The 18,230-nt window shown below is 36.8% G+C and overlaps 1 protein-coding gene across 2 annotated transcripts in view; it reads left to right on the forward strand.

The window, feature by feature from the left end:
• Positions 1–1,105: 1,105 nt before the first annotated feature.
• Positions 1,106–18,230, forward strand: part of LOC109056784 (protein shisa-9B-like) — a 35,307-nt gene continuing 18,182 nt past the window's right edge. For both annotated transcript variants that reach the window (XM_019073970.2, XM_042720414.1), the window contains exons 1-2: positions 1,106–1,974; positions 4,478–4,599. In XM_019073970.2, the coding sequence (XP_018929515.2) occupies positions 1,349–1,974; positions 4,478–4,599 (748 nt within the window). In that variant the 5' untranslated portion in view covers positions 1,106–1,348. The remainder of the gene's footprint in view (positions 1,975–4,477; positions 4,600–18,230) is intronic.

The raw sequence follows: 18,230 nt of genomic DNA on the forward strand, positions 1-18,230 counted from the left end.
CATATTAAATATTCTATAATATCTAAATACATGATTATAAACACCACATACAATGTGATAAAAGTGTCAACTTTGACAACTTTATGAACAACCTGTCTTGATGCAATCATATATTCACATATTTTAATCCAGTTCAATCTATTTTATATATGTTTCGATCCAGTTTACTTACTCACAATTCCATTGTCCTAGTATGTAAAATGCTTCAGTTTTACATCCATGTTATTAAAATGCTACCACCATCAAATCCAGAGCCTACACAGAGATGATTAGGTGAAAATAAATTCACCAGACATATTCTTTCAGCTTATGAATGAGGCACTCTCCACTGATTTTATACACCAACTTCCAAAATCTTGGAAGATTTTAAAATATCAGCATCACTATATCAATAAAGTGTGCAGGCCCACTGTGCCTGTGCTTACTTTTCCTTAACTGCAGTTCATAGGTTTGCTGAGCTGTTGCTTTTTTTGTGGTTGTTACTACTCTGAGTCCAACTTAGTACTCCAATTGGAAGTCACTCCATCATGTATTTTCTCATTTGCATAAAGTAGATTTCTGCTTTCATCACTATGGTGTCTGTCACTCGTGTCACTGGAATTCACCAACTGTTATTGAAAATAAATACTATCATGTCGCTTTGTCACTGCCAAACACAGTGTGAATGCTCATTGAACGTCACTCCGAATTTAAAATGTCGCTGTGTGAAATCAAATCACATATATATATATTTAAATACAAGCCTATAGGTTTCATCCATTGCACCATAGATAAAACGTGTTACCCTATCAACAGCTTTCCATTTCAGTTTAGTTGAAACCTATTGTTTATTTGTATTTATTTATTTATTTTTTATTAGTCGATTCCCTTTAAAGGCATAAAGGGATAAAAGCGTGTATAATTCGCATTAACCGAGTTATATGAGTGCATACATTTTACGTGCAACATGTTTTTCATGTAAGAATTACAAGACTTGATATTGATGGGCACATTTCTCTCTCTCTCTCTCTCTCTCTCTCTCTCTCTCTCCGTTCTTTTGTTACTTCCATGTGCCCATACTTGGGTCTCTCCCTCCTTCCCTCTCATCATTACGCATTCAGTCTCACTCAGCGCTCTGTTCAAGTGCTGCTCATTGCGCTCCAGACGTTCCACGCACCAGAGTGCGCAAGACCGCTGGTGTTTAGGATAGGCTAAAATAGTAGACAAAACACAGTGGTGTTTATTACAATGCCACACTCGGAAGGCTAGAAATCTACACACATATATATATTCGAACACTTGCATACTTCAAAGCCTGCATAAACCAACCGTGGAGCTCAAGTATCCTCAAACATGAGCATCAACTCGGATGGCGGTGATGTTCTTGATGGAGATATGCGTCCTGACACTTCATGACAAAAGATACCCAACTCTATTTTTCAGCATCCTATTAGCCGTGGCAAAGAAGAGGAGAGAAGAGCGCAGGATGAAAAGCACTGGCTTACTACTGGGTTACTTTTTGATGAAAGTTCTTGTGTGCGACGCGGATGGAGAACCTGGAAAAAACCTGAATGGTTTGGTGACGGCGTCCGGTACCAACGACTCCAGAGACGGGGAAAACGGTCTCTCTGAGACCCCTCACACGGAAGACAGGTGTCGAGGATATTATGATGTGATGGGTCAGTGGGATCCTCCGTTCGTGTGCCGGACGGGTAGCTACCTGTACTGTTGCGGGACCTGTGGCTTCAGGTTCTGCTGCGAGTTTAAGAACTCCAGATTAGATCAGACCACATGCAAAAACTACGACACCCCGCCGTGGTCTATGACAGGCAGGCCACCGCCGAAGATGATGGACCAACACGATCCGACCAAGGATAAAACAAATTTGATTGTGTATATCATATGCGGAGTAGTTGCTATCATGGCGCTGGTTGGAATATTCACCAAACTTGGCTTGGAGAAGGCGCATCGACCTCACAGAGAGAACATGTCCAGGTGAGTGACTTGTGTTTACAAGTTCAAGTTCAAACGCTGTTGTAAATAGTCTGCGTGATTGTCGTGGAGCTAGAAATGGAAAAATGGGATTAAAAAAAAAAAAGAAATTCTTCCAAACCCAAATATATATATGCTATTTTACATCTCAATTTATATATGTAATTGTGTCTATTTTTATTTATCCTTTCTAGAAGTTGTTGTAAATTGTTGTAGAGATGAGCAGTTTATTCCACAGGGAATAAAAAGATACAAATGAGATTTCTTTAATATCTCACTATGTGTTTCTTGTAGACAACGTGATGAACAATATGATTAAACAGAAAGCAAATGGAGATGTTTACTTAAGTTGTTTGCATGTTTCCACTCCAGAGTTTCAGAAATGATCATACAGTGGCACAAACAGTCCTTCAATTTGCAAGATATCTAAAGTCTGCAATCAAATGTTTCATTATGGACTCAAATATTTGTCATGGCAGCCTTCCTGAAAAATCAAAGAAATGCTGTTTGCATCGATTTAGCAGTAAAATGTCACTATAGGTCAATAATGACCTCATTTGTATCTATTTTTATTCTGTCCTAATGAGATTTGTTTATTTTGTTTCGTTTACATTGATATCAATAAGAAATAGAAATGAGAATGCTTATATCTTTTGAGCTATCAACGAGCAACCTAAAAACAAGACAGTTTTCCTCTGGGATGTCATTCAGCATAGCTCAAGGCTTTCAAGGATTACACTGACACGAGTCTATCACCATGACCTTGTGCTAGTTTTTCTAACTTCTACTGGCTTCATTTTACTGTCTGTCTATTTATCACTCAGGCAGTCTACAACACTGACATGTACAGAAGCACAGAATATGGTCCTTTAGATTCACAGACAGGTTTTTATTTGAGGTTCAAGGTTTAGTAGGCCTATTTAAGTGGTGGAATGTATAAAGTAACTTTCTTTCAAATCAAGAAAAAGGGATTTCTTTCTTTCAATAAAAACTGAAGACCAGGCATGTTTTCCCCTGAAGACTCTAGATAAATTGCAGATAATCAGAGGGAGCTGAAAGCAGATATACTCCAAAAAAACAAACAAACAAAAAAAATGTGACTAGCATTCAGGACTAATTCATCTGTTGATCAGCAGTTTTAAACATTCATCAGCATCTCCGTAAGTCTCTAATTATCTGCATGGTGAAGCACAGATTTAGTCTATAAAAGCCTCTACTCCAAACAAACGAACATTCACGTACGCTCACTCATCTAAACATCGCTAGAGAGGTGTCCATGACATTAGTAGGATAATGGACACTGATCTGTGTCTAATGATGCTAATATTTCAAGGACATTCTGTTTGTGCACTGACCTTTAACACTATTTAGACTAACCCGTACATGCAATCAAAACTCATATTTGCCATAGTGTCCCACCCACCATCCACAACCATCTATTTACACCCTTTTAATAGAGTGCCTTTTGAACATTTTAATGATTTCCGTGATAGTTTAAAGGGGTCATATGATGTTGCTAAAAAGAACATTATTTTGTATCTTGTGTGTAATGAAATGTGTTTTTGCGGTTTAAGGTTCAAAAAACAAATTATTTTCCTGATACTGTACATTACTGTTTCTCCTTTATGCCCCGCCATTCTGAAACGCGTTGGTTTTTTTACAAAGCTCATCGGTCTGAAAATCAAGGTGTGCTCTGATTGGCCAGCTATCCAGTGATTGGCCGAGTGCCTCAAGCATGTGACAGAAATGTTACGCTCCTTGCCATATGCGTGTGTGATGCGTGTCCAAAAAGAATAAGAAGAAGACAAAAACAGTAAAACCCATTACAATTCCAGTGGGGACATAATTATGGATTATGATGATTTATACTGTGTTTTTATGCGTGGCGTTGCATCGTGCCACGTAAACATAAAAACATGTCTGCATTTGTAATCGGAGAAACAACAAACAACAAGCGCTACTCTACACTGCTCAAAACTCACATTTGAATCATCAGTGGAAAAATTCTTTACATATGTTAACATACTTACAGACTCTGAGTCAGAAGCGCCGATACTGTAGTCTTCTCTCCCAGGTTCAGGAAACAGTCCTCCATAAAATGCGCTGCACACAAATATTTGGGTTGAATTGTGCTGGAACAGTGTTGTAAAAGTAAAACTAACTATAACTAGAATGACAAATTACAATCATGTCCTTGACGCAAATACAAAATATAAAACAATAAAAAAAACAATAAATAAATAAATGAATGTTTTCCTGTTTCAATAGGAAATGCGTCAACACAGGAAAGAAAACTACTCATCAGCATATTTGATCAGATTTTCATTTTGGTCTAATATAACACATTGTTGCAATAGATCTTTGTCAACATTTATCTATAATCTCCTGAACAAACTTTAAGGCCATTTTGATGGAAATGTCAGTCACACTCAGTAAATATGTAATGAATTGCTCTATATTAATTAACAGTTTTTTTAAGATGAGTAAATAAAGCCTTTCTCCATAGAGCACTGGCCCAGGTGATGCGCCAGACAGCTCCAGGAGAACATGTGGAGAGAGAGGAAAGCTTGGCGGTGCATGGACAGCACTACGAGAACATGCAGGCCAGAGCAACAGGAAACAACCTGCGTAAGTAAATCTGTTCCTTACCATCAGAGCTCACGCACAACAGGTCGAATCCATATCACTCAAAGCTCAGTTTAGCTCGTTCTGGAAAACACTCTCCGCTGTGACAATCCAGTAGTAGCAGATGCATCTTCTTCACCCCAGAGAAGCAGCTGTGAGGTCCTATGGCTATTCATCAGTAAATATATTCGTCTGCTTGATTCGACTCCTACTGAGAACAGGGGAAGTAGTTACAGAAGCCCACTTTTGGCGTGTCCGGTGGGCTGCAGTAGCACTTGCGCCTATAGTGATCATTTAACATGCTGAGATAGTAATTACCACAGGCTAAGTGGCTGATTAACACACACAGCAAGCACACACACACACACTCTCACACACACAACTCTATCTCTCTCGCTCACTCTCTTTTCACCTCACTCATGCTGTTATTTCATGCAACAAATACAAATGTGCAGGAAAATATGAGAACAAGCGAATTATCACTTTAAAAATATCATGTTTACTTTTGCAAGTGTTCTGATTTCTTTTATATAATGGATAATTCTGATACTGGATGTTGATTGGTGAATGAATGAAATATTATAAAACAGATCATTCTTGTAGTGCATGCTGAATGGTCAATCCAATATATTTTAAAATGCATTGTTTCAGTCCTGGATGCTTATTGGTCAATACAAAATATTTTAAATCAGACAGTTCTGATCACAGATGCTGATTTGGTCGATATGGAATATTATAAAATGGTTATTAACTTGGATGCTGATTGGTCAGTACAATATATTATACACTGGGAAGTTCTGGACCTGGAGGCTGAATGCACAATATTAAATATTATAAAACAGATAGTTCTGGTCCTGGATGCTGATTGGTCAATACAAAGAACACTTCATGATATAGTAACAGGCAGCTATGATGTAAAACAGCTGTTCACTCTGTTAATGTTTGCTCCTATAGCAGATTGATATTTTTGTTGAATTGCAGTGGTCTATTTAGTCTGGAACTGTATATCTACTATAATGATAGACCTGAATGAATTTGCAGAATAAAAATAAATAAATAAATGTTTTAATGAAAAATTGTTTTCTTGATACTTTTAATATATAGTAACCATTTTTTTTAAAGTGACAAGGCACTCGAGGCCATACTGTATCTAATCGCTTAACTATAACTTCCTTTAATTTAGCTGAGGCAAAAATGATTAAACATTGCTTTGCAAGGCAATGTGAATATGTTATTTGCTAAAAGATATCTGGCATGAAAAACAATCACAGTAATGCTTCCTCCATAAATAATGATTAAAATGAAATATTACAAGCTAGGAAGTCTAATGCAATAAAGTTCAGCCCACAGACAGCACTGATTTACTAACATTGTCTTGTGGCATGTCACAGTGTTGCCATGGTGCTGACGGATTCCCGATCTGTTTCCCAGTTGTTTAGATCAGTATGCCTTGCGTCAAGTCAAATAGTTATATTTTATTTGATACCCTCCTAATGAAAGTCAGAAAAGCAGTTGTAGCAGATGTTGTGTGATCTTTTTATAGCCTGTGTGTTTCATGCAAACACTCCGACGTGCCTGGTAAGGCATGTTTATGTAACTAAATTGCTTTATTTTACCACAATGTAATTCATTGGCCTGACAGCTGTTGCTTTATAGGAATAGTTCACCCAAAAAAAGAAAACTTCCTCAAAATGTTCTCACCCTCAGGCCATCCATGATGTATAGATGAGTTTTTTTTTTTTTTTAACTGGACAGGTTTGGAGAAATTTAGCATCACCTTTGGACTCTCATTCTGACTGCACCCATTCACTATAGAGGATCCATTGTTTAGCAATTTCTCTAAATCTGTTTTTCGAAGAAACACATTTATCTACATCTTAGATGCCCTGAGAGTGAGTTTTTATTTTTGGGTGAACAATTCCTTTAATAGTGGACAGGGAGTGTAATTTGTGAATTTAAGTGGAAGTGAAAAGCTCTTTGTTGATATTCGGCTGTTATCACAATACATGTTCAAGCTTGACTTTTTCTGTTCGTCTCCACTTATTGTCTGAGATGGAAGAAAGGGATTTCTTGGAAAGAAAAAATCGAGCACTTAAAGATAGCTGTCTGTTTTGAGCAAGAGAGTGAAATCTGTAGTGCACACCCATGTTTTTCCTGCAACAACACTTGAGAGGCAATGGGGAATGTATGTTAACAGGCTGGCTGAGTGATTGCGCTTAGTGCTGAAAGTGCAACGGAGCAGAGCGGAGCGTCATGCAGGTGTTGCTACTCTAAAGAGCTGTCTGTACCAATGCAGGGGAGAAATAACATTATAAGAGAAGGCCCGTCTGCAGGGAACTCAAACATCTCTCTGTACAAAATAGGGGAAACAGTCCAAACCACCAGCTTGCTCACATTCAAGGCTCTGCGGCCACAAACCCATTAAAGTGTTTACTTGAGAAGTGCTGACTGGTGCCACACTGGGACCAGGGGTTGGCTTGGCCTTGTTGTGTTAAACAAGGTTACACATATGAAGCAAAGCAGAGCAAAGTCGAGAGCCATGCCATTCATGAAAGGTGAGAAGAGTTAAGTAGAAACTTAGTGACAGAGCCATTGTGCCAAACCAGATGTAGTGCTGTGGTGCCCATGTGGGTGACGAGTTTACCTCTGGCCCGTAATATAAACTAATATTAAAAAGTTTGGGATCAGAATGATTTCCAAAGCTGCATTTATATTATCAAGAATGTAGTAGATTAGCAAAAAAAAAAAAAAAAAAAAAAAAAAAAAAAAAAAGATATATATATTCTATTTTAATACTTTAAAAAATGTAATTTATTTATGTGATGCAAAGCTAAATTTTCAACAACATCGTCGTTACTTTAGTCTTGAGTGTCACATGATCTTTTAAAAATCATTCTAATATGAATTGCTGCTCAAGAAACAATTCTTATTATCAATGCTGAAATGTTGATTTATCATGATTTTTTGGTGAATAGAAAGTTCTAATTTTTAAAAAATATAAATATTTTGTGAAATTAGAAATGTCTTTACTGTCGCTTTTGGTAAATTTAATTAATCCTTGCTGAATATATACTGACACCAAACTTCTTTTTGTCTTCAGTCTCCTAAAAAATCTTTAGCAAGTTAGTTTAGTGTAACACACTCGGGTAGCTGTTTTTTTTAGTAATACTATAACCTTCTTTTGCTCAAGTCAGGCTAATAAACTTTATTCTTCAGACTGATTTTGCTCATGTCTATGAAATGCATTACGGTGTATTGTTCTTAATCATTAACATATCTTAATATAGTTTACTTACATTTTACACATCACCAGAGTAAAAAATTGTGAAATGAAATATTTCCGTCTTTCTGTTTTCAGTTAACCTTCAGTTAGCAAGCTAACAGCTTAGCCTACTAGCTTACCCTAATCCTGAGTGGTTAAGAATAACTCTTTTGATATCATAATAGTGCTACATTTTTGCCACCTGTGAAGAAAGATGCTTTTTGTAAACATAATGGTGTAGTTAAACCTTCACTGGGGAAGTCCTGGCCTAGTGATTAGAGAGTTTGGCTCCTAACCCTACGGTTGTGGGTTCGAGTCTCGTGCTGGCAATACCACGACTGAGGGGCCCTTGAGCAAGGCACCGAACCCCCAACTGCTCCCCGGGCGCTGCATCATAAATAGCTGCCCACTGCTCCGTGTGTGTGTTCACGGTGTGTGTGTGTTCACTGCTGTGTGTGTGCACTTTGGATGGGTTAAATGCAGAGTCTGAGTATGGGTCACCATACTTGGCTGTATGTCATGTCTCTCTTACTTTAAACCACTGAATAGCCGAAACGTTGATTCCCTGGATGATGCCTTTAGTAATGAGGCGACTGGTTAATTTAATTGAAAGGCAGGACATATCTTTCTAAGAATGGTCCATCTCCACCTCCTCAGACCGTCTCACAGCCAAAATTTCCTGTCACTCGCTACTGTATCTAATAACGCCCAAAATACCTCTGTTCCACAACACACTGACTTGAAATTACATCCGTATTCTCAAAACTGAGTCATATAGTGGTTGGAAAAACAGAATTACCATGAGTGAATCAGTCACTGGAATGCAATTCAAAGTCCCGGTCCAGCAATCCGGATTAACCAAGCACAATAAACTTGTTTTGGTTTGAGTGCTTTATGTATTTACTGCCCAACCACTACAATTTTCCATTACAATACAGATCTAACTTGCACAATAAGTCTGGGATACCCACAGTTACCAGAACAAGCTGAGAGGCTATTTTTATTTAAACAGGTGACAGCAATGATATATAATTAATTCACACCCAGAGCCAGTGTTTGTACAGCACAGTTTTACTCTTGAGAATCTGTTTAAACTCAGAATCTGCTGGGCAAAGAAACTAACGGTGACTCATTATATGCCAGTTAACCTAATCAACTCTCTGTCTTCTGTTTACGCATCAGAACAGCTTAGAGCAGTTTTAGTGAGCTTAGAGGACTAAATAACTGTTATAGGTGAGAGCGGCATGAAGATGAATCCAAATGCAGTACTGTGTGGAGTTCGTAAGACTGCAGCTGAGTTAAGTCATAGCTGATGAATCCAGATTATAATAATGCTATGTGTTCTCTGTGGTTACAGTAGTGAAACACAACAGAAGACATTTTACCAGGAGTGAATATTCCTGTCAAAAGTCCTTGAGTTCAGCTGTGGTTTAGTTACACAGACAGCTTTACCTGGTTTGCTGCAATGCTTGTTTCCATGGAGATGGTGTAAGATTTTGCTGACCATTGTTTTTATTCTCTGTGAAAACTGAAAAAAAGGCTGAATAAACCATCATAATGGGATCAGATGAGTGTTGTGCCAGATGCATGAATGTTGGTAGTGATTGGCCATTTAGCATGATGGGAAATAATGACCAGGTCATAAATTTGTCGACATATCAGTCTCAATATGGCAGGTACTTGTTATGGAGTTTTAGCATATCACAAACTTTTCCTAAATATTTGCTAAAAAATGTGTCACTAGGAGGGCAGTGAGGAAATGGTGAGGTGCTACTAATGATAATAAAAAATCATTAATAGGAGGAATTTTGCGCTAATGGTCTAAGACTTTTGGACTCCACAATATATCAAAGAATCATTGTCAAAGTAAATATCAAATTAACATACCATACAATTATAATGTTGTGGGTCCTAAACTACTAGCTTTTAAAACGATTCGTTATCATACAGAGCATGAAAATAATTATCAGCTTATTGGTTTAAGCCAGAATTTTTATATTGTTGCCTCCCTATCTGAGATCACATTGAAAATCTTGGATTGGACATTTTATTTAAACTTGCTAATAAACATATCGTTTAATTTTTTTAATTCAGTTTTTCAAAGAAACAGGTACGCTGACAATATAGTTCATAATGAATAAATACTAAACTGTATATCTAAATATCATCTGATACCTTAAAAAAAACCTTTTTTTTTTTTTTTTTGCAATTCAGTAAAATGAACTGAGTAGTCACTCTTCTCATTTGCAGTTTAATCATTGTAGTCTCTCATAATAGTGCTGAATGCTGAACGGTAAAATATGTTAGGGGAGGGATTAAGAGTGCAGCTGAAATTACTGTTATTGATTTGATTGAATTTAGGCAGGGACAAGTAGAGCCCGGGCAGTCAGTTCAATTATCACATCTTAAACAGAGTTCCCTCTTCCCTCTAATGCCTCCCTTCCCCTTAAATAATTATCAGTTAATTTCCTGCCAGTCAACGTGCTGACAGGTAGGTGGCTATGTAAATCAACGGCATCCGATGAAGGCTGCGATGACTGGCAAGAAATGGTGTGGACTTCTCAGATCGCATAGGCTCCAAGTTAACACATTATAATTAGAAGAAAAAAAAAATTGTACACCATCAAAAACAAGCAAAACATATAAATAATCCCCGATTGGAGCTGTGACATAAATCGCCCGTCTGGCTCATCAGAGGGTGCATGCGAGCTCACACTGCTAAAGCAACTGTTGAGAAGATGAGAGCTGAGAAAGGCTGCTTTTTTATCGGGCCCAAATTGGCTCTTTGAGATCTGTGTCACAATAGGGGGTGGATTGCTTCAGACCTTCATACATCCCAACCATCAGTCAAGCACTCCCACAGATTCAGCTGAAAACGGCCATAGATGATTGTAAAGGAGCATTTGCCCACTTCAAGTTAAAGGGGTCACATCATGAGAAATCCAATTTGATCTTTTAAGATGCAAAAAAAAAAAAAAAAAAACTTGTTCTAAAGTGCGTCAAATTTATGAAACATTAACATAAAACCGCCCACATGTACAGATCAAAATCACCTATTGTGTGTTCAGAAGCTTGGCTTGTGCAGTTACAATGACGTAATATGAGCAGGATGGATATTGTGTAGCACCTACAACTCTGCATAGCCTTCTGACAAAGTCAAAGAGCGGCTGGTTAGAAAAGATGATCTTGTTAGTTTGTTTAAGATCTTTGGTCATTCCAGTCTCATACTGTACTATCAGTTTGTTTGGAATGGAGGCCTGCACATGACATGCGGGAAAAATATATATATCATGGTCGCAAATAAGAATTTGTTCCCACGACTTATTAATTCATGGACACATTTTATTAATTCATCATAGTTTTAGTTAAATCATGGCTACTTATATTTTTTGACTATATATTATTTAAAAGAAAAGAAAAAAAGCTGTCAAATTTGCTGCCAGTCCCTCAGACTTTGTATTACATACACTCACGCAGCATCTTTTACCAGTTCTGAATGAAAAAAAAAAATAATTGCTAGATTTATGATGTTATTAATGGTGGAAACTGTCATCACAGTTTGTGAAAAGGGTCTGTAGTATAATTATCAATCCAGATTATTTTGTGATCCTGTCTTTTTAAGTCATATCAATCTTAGCAAAACCTTTAAAATTATGAAGTATTTTTCTGAGAATAGTTTGTATGTCATATTTCAGTGTTCATCTACAGGGAAGACAAGAAGTTGAGTGTAGGGCTTTTTCAATTCTGTCATCCCTAAAAAAATCATATAGACTAGAGAGAGAGAGAGATAGAGAGAGAGAGGGAGGGAGAATTTATAGTCATATACTGAACAGCTTAGTAGTTGTAGGCATGTTTTTTGCAGTGTTTTTCAAATGTGGATTGTTGGTTTGTACATGTTCTATAGCTTCAAGTACTTGTCCAAATGTATTCTGGTGGCATAATGGCACCCTACAAGAGCTGTTATTGTTATGCAAGTGCAGAGCTGTCATAAACAGCATGAAAATCATTCTTCACTTTGTGTTTGAACAGCACAGTTAGAATGACAGAAGGACATTCAAAGTCTATATCAATGCAGACTTTGTCTGTAAACAAGACAGCATAATCAGAAAAAATAGCATCTTAAGAAATGGCATTTCAAAGAATGTCAGTTCGAAGAGCCCAATTTCACAACGATTACACTGACTCAAAACAATTAAAGTAACGTGATGTTAAATAAAGCAAAATAAGAGCTCTTTGTCTGTTATGGTCTGGCTGTGGTTTTATTCAAGCATTTCTCCAGGTGAAACGGTGTCAACATGCTGTCCCCCTGACTGTGTGGCACATGAGTGCTAATTCCTGTTCTTATCATTTGTCCATGGAACAAGCCTCCCACCGCAACTGGAGCACTTACGGTAGCATGGCCTCTTTTTACCGCAGGTGGTCAAGTGGGGGGTGGGGGGGCAGTATTTCCTCTCAACTTAAAAACCATGTCATTGAGTCGCTGTCAGACCACTTCCTCTCAGTCAAAATGTAAGCCCGGTGGTGATGTACACTCCTGAAGTGGGTCAGTCCAATCTGGATTTTATGGCACTGCTGTAAGAAATGGGTCCACTTTTTTTATTGGTCTGCATTCTTCAGTGGCAGAATTTAGTCTGGAGGGCATTTTATCTTCCAGAGTTTCTGGACCAAGTGTTTGAAGCGTTCACTGAGAGAAAAAAACAGGTTATTACTATGTTTAACATTTAGGGAATAAGGCAGTTCAGATCAGATAAACTGAGGAGTTTATTGATTTTGAGCTTTTTTTCAATGTTTTTCAGGTTGAATGTGGTTTGTGGTTGTTTACTATGTTGAACATTTTACTCCATTATGAAACAAACATAAAAATACAATTTGTAACAACGTTTGTAAATCGGGAAGAAGGAGGCGGGAACCGGCGAGCATTTAAATAAAAACTTTAATAATAAAATAAACACAAAATAGCATGACAGCCTCTCGCGTACGACTGCTGCGCACAAACAGAAACAAAACACAAAATAAAATCCATGCCTGGTCCTCTCTCCTCCTTCACTGTCGTTACTCCTCCTCTTATCCTTCCTGAGCTCCTCCGTGGGACTCTAGACCAGTGAGTGGTGCAGGACTGGTGTCGCTCATTTTCAATTACTCCACCGGCCTCGCTCCGTTCCAACGGCTCTCGGCCCCGCCCCACTCGTCACACAATTTTTAGGAATTGTGTTTATATTGTCATTTTGTTGCATATGCTGTCTGCGTTGTTTTATCATCACTTCACTAAATGTTTACTGTGTAAACAAGCTTACGCTTTGCTTCTTGGTCAACACCACTAACTAGCAGATTGGCTAGATGCTGCAAATCTGTTTGATGAACTAAAGTGAAATCTGTTTCTGGAAATGTTTTGCCTTTAAGCAAATTTCTGGATTCGAAATGACTGGATTTCATCCATGAAAATATGCAGAACAATGGTAAATGTGACCACAGCTTAAATTAATAGTTCACCCAAACATAAAAAAAAATAATAATAAATGGCTTAGAATTTACTCACACTAAGAGCATCCAAGATGCAGTGAATGGGTGCCGTCAGAATGAGAGTCCGGCTGATAAAAACATCTCAATAATACAGTAATAATCCACATGACAGTCAATCAGTTAACTTCTTGTAAAGTGAAAAGCTGCATGTTTGTTAGAAACAAATCCATCATTAAGATGTTTACTTAAAACCCTTGCTTCCGGCTACAATATGACTTCTCTATCAATAATATTGCTATCTCCAGTAAAAAAATAAAAATAAAAAAATAATCTCACCTAAAACACAACTTTTACAAGCAAAAAAAAAAAAGAAAGAAACCCATTCACTGCAGAGGATACAAAGTGATGAAAATCTAAATATCAACAAATCTTTACCAATTAATAAAAAAACAAATACCCACAAACCTCATAGGATCCATTGGTGAGCAAGTGATGTAATGCTAAATTTCTACAAATCTGTTCTGATGAAGAAACAAACTCATCTACATCTTGGATGACCTGAGGGTGAGTAAATTTTCTGCAATTTTTCATTTTTAGGTCATCTATTTCTTTTAGCCAGATGGTGATTTATAAATCCCATGATTCCCATTGCAGAGTTTTGCATTGAAATAGCACATACATAAATACATTTTAATGGCCTTATGATTTAATGTATTATGATTTTTTTTCTCATTTATAATATATATATATATATATATATATATATATATATATATATATATATATATATATATATATATATATATATATATATATATATATATATATATATATATATATATATCATTGTTAAACATGTCAATGATGAGTCCCCCAAAAGTATTTGACACTCAATTTACACTTGAAAAATAAAAAAATTTAAAATAACAATACAAGCACAGCATTACCCATCTGTAAACAAATAAACTTTAAACTCTTAAATAAATCTACAAGGCAGTTGTTTTAGTGTTTTTAAATGATTTTGTTTGCTCCATTAGTTTCATGTAGCATACATTTTGTATTCCCAAGTTATGCCCTCTGGTCACTGTGGCGTGGCTCATTGAAAATCAAATAACATGTTTCTGCTGTTACCCATTTTTCCAGTCCTGGTCTGACTGTCTCTCAAGGCTGCATCAGTACAATATGAACCCATCTGCTGCGGAGGAGCAAACAGTAGTACTAATAACTATGGGAATATTTGAAGGTGGGTAATGGGTAATGCTGTGCCGATCTCTGTCCATTAATATTTATTGAATTTGAGCCTGAGGAAGGGTATTGAATATTTATGGATAATAACCACATGAAGCGGTACCATACTAATGAGGGAGTACAAGCAGAATCCAACGGAAACTGAATTTGAAAATCGCATTTGTTTGTAAAATAATTTAAGAAATACCGATTGTTTACAATAATTGTGGCCTGAGACTTACATATCAACTCATCTTCCAAGACACAGCAGAAAGTTAAATTTATTTCCATGAGGCCTCTGCAATGGACACACTGTTCTTCTGGAATGCACCAAGAAGTTGAAAAAGGCTATGAAAAAAGGCAAGAGACAGGCTCAAAGTGCAAGGAGTGCCAGAAGATGAAATATGTATATCTACTAGGCTACCACAAGGCAAGATTAGGAAAGAATTGCAGAAGAAATGCTCGCAGTCACCAAATGCTCTGTTATTTATTCATTCTCTGAACAGAGCACAGTACTGGCAATGAAAACCAGGAAAATAACAACTTGAGGCTTGTACAGCTAGAGTTTGAGGTCTCATCAGCCTGTCAGTCACAAAGCAACTAAGCTTTCTTCACTTAATCAGTGAGAAAGGCGACTAAAACTTTAGGAAATAGTGTCATTTAATGTTAATCTGAAAAAAAAAAATCATTTTATGAAATGTCTGATGATGTGCATTATTAAAAACAAAAGGTTCCAGAAGGGTTGCAACAAACCCATCGAAGGACCATTTTGGTACTCCATAAAAGTTTCAGTTGACAGTTCTTAAAAGAACAATTTGTGTTAAGAATATTTAACATATTTAAAGACGCCCCCCCCCCCCACACACACACACACTATAAAGAACCATTTGTGGAATGGAAAGTTTCTATGGATGTTAAAAGTTTTTCATGAAACCACTGATGCCAATAAAGAGTCTTTATTTTTGAGAGTGTGGTGGGATGTGCAATCCATACAGCTATCTATGAGGCATGTTAGGGGTCCATGCCCATATGTGGCATACTTATCCTAAACCAATAGGCCACTGACGGCACAACATCCAAATTTCCTGGGGAGAGATGAATATGCAGACGTAGGTTTCCAAATTTAAGATGGCTGCCCACGTGTGGAGTTGTGTGGAGTGCTTATGAGTCATGTAATGGCAGATCAGGAAGAAATCAAAATAAGTCCTGTTTTCTACTGCCATTTTGCTGTCGAATCACATGCTAAGCTTTTATTTGCTCATACAAAAGAAGTCAATGTTCACCAAAACTGTTTGGTTACCAATATTCTTCAAAATGTCTTTTATGTTTCACATTGATTCACATTTTCTACATATTTGTACTGAAAAACAAGTCGAAAATACTGATTAAGCTGATGCTGCTAGTAACATTTGTTACAGGGTTTCTGGGCAATAAAAAATGTGGATTTATTTTAAGATAGACATTTGACAGTTAGCCCATCATCTATAACAGGAGAGGCTGAAGGTCATAACACACCTGAAATTAGAGGAACCACAGAAAGACACCAGCCAGCCTTTTTCACTTCCAATACATATAAACATATCATAGTAGTATATCCACATGCTTTCGTATATGAATGGAATGTGGAATGTTTTAAAGATGATAAATCCTTTATTTCTGTTCCACTTTTCAATTCAGTTCCAAAGATATCCTTGTGTGACAATGTCTGTGCCCTTCCCACGCCACTATTGTATTTAGACCCCAAAATACTCTACTGCATTTTTTATGAGGTCTTGCAGACTATCTGTGTCTGTTTTTGACTCACTTTGACTCATTTGAGCAGGTCTCTTTTCTTTTCGGAACACTTTTGTGTCCTTCTGCTTTAAAGGGATAGTTCAATGAAACATTAAAATTCAGTCATCATTTACTCCCCTCATAGTTACAAACCATACACTCTTAAAAATAAAGCTTATTCACGATGCCATAGAAGAACCTTTTTGTCCAAATGGTTTCATAAAGAACCTTTAACACCTGAAGAACTTACGCTTTTTCCATTCCATTATGAATAGGCACTGGAAATTTAAAAAAAGGACACAAAAGCCCAATTTCATCAAACTAGTCCAACTTTATCATTGATAACATTTTGTTAATGCCTCCATTAGAAAGATATGAGATAAGAATCTCAATTATTGGTGTCTTACAGCTACAGTGAGGACACATCTGATGTATCAAATGTGTCCTCTTCATACCCTGCACTTTTTAGTTAAGACTGTTTTTATCAGACACAGCATGTAATTTCATGCCCCTCTCTAAAGTAATTAGCTTGGCACTGATATCTGTTTTTGACCAGTGGGAAATAAGGCTGTAATTAGCCCAATTTCTGTATTCATTATCTCTTTTTATCATTGAGATACAGCATTAAGTGGGCTCCTTCAAACTAAAACTTAATACCACAAATACTGGAGTTGCATGTTTTTAAAAAAAGTTATTTTGATGTTGTTGAAATTTTACTTTTGGTCTCTCTATACACAAACCTTCCAGTGTGTGCTGTGTAATATTAAAGAAGAAATTAAAATCTGACAAGTATGCATGCTGATTAAAAACACAAACAAACTCATGACTTCATTTGAGAATCTGAATTTGTGTGCGCAGTTGAAATGCTGAAAAATGTAAGTGCCTTTTTATGTCCAGAAAAATGTTTTTGGTAATTTTAGATGTATTATTTATTGGAAAAATGCAGGTGTATTGATTATTGTTTTCTTCATGAAAAATTCAGCACTAGTCTAACTAACATATCTCCTAGGTGCAAAATATCTCTTATTGCTATATGCACCGTAGCATGTTTTTCAATTAGGTATTGACGAAAATGTCACATGCATTTTTTTTTTCTCCCAAAGCTGACCTCAGTCATATATTAGCGGCGTTAGATAAGGCTTCTGAATCACAGTCCAGGTGGGAATCGAACTGTGCATGTAACATAACTAAAACTGGCACATTCATTAAGTTGCTCTCTTCAAAAATGGGCTAAATTCCAATCAGACATTCTGGCAGAGCTAAATGATGAGAACCCAAAGCTGGGTGACATCTCACGCATAGCTGACATCTCCTGCCAGATAAACGGCCACTGGCTTTCTCTCTCTCTCTGAACCGCTCACAAATTACAGCAATTTATGTCACTCTGGCATTTATAGATTTGTCACTTGAAATCTATTTTTATCCAAACACAAGCAGCTTTGTCTGCTGTTTAGCCCCTGACCAGCCAAGGAGGTCTATATTACCTGGAGAGAGCGATCCGTTAGCATTCCCATTCATCTCAATGGCAATTGGTATCTTTGGTCATGAGTGTTTCGAAACATATTTTTCAGGCAGTCACCTGAACCATAACATAGCTGACTTTCATTCTTCTGTTGAACATAAAATATAATATTTTGGTTACCAACATTTTTGTGTTTCACAGAAGTCATACAGGTTTAGAAAGACATGACTTGGTGAGACACATGGGTGAGTAAATAATAATGACAGAATTTTTGGGTGAACTATCCATTTAAGCAGCATTTTTGTTTTGTTTTTCAGTAAAAAATATTGAGACATGCTTAAAATAAATTTGACAAATTTTGGGTTGTGTAGAAAAAAAAAATCTTCTGCAGTTTTATTCTTCAATAAATGTATCTTGTTTAAGAATGTTCACATATTTTTCCTGAAAACC

The sequence above is a fragment of the Cyprinus carpio genome, chromosome A3 (assembly GCF_018340385.1).
Source record: "Cyprinus carpio isolate SPL01 chromosome A3, ASM1834038v1, whole genome shotgun sequence".
NCBI classification, from domain to species: domain Eukaryota; kingdom Metazoa; phylum Chordata; class Actinopteri; order Cypriniformes; family Cyprinidae; genus Cyprinus; species Cyprinus carpio.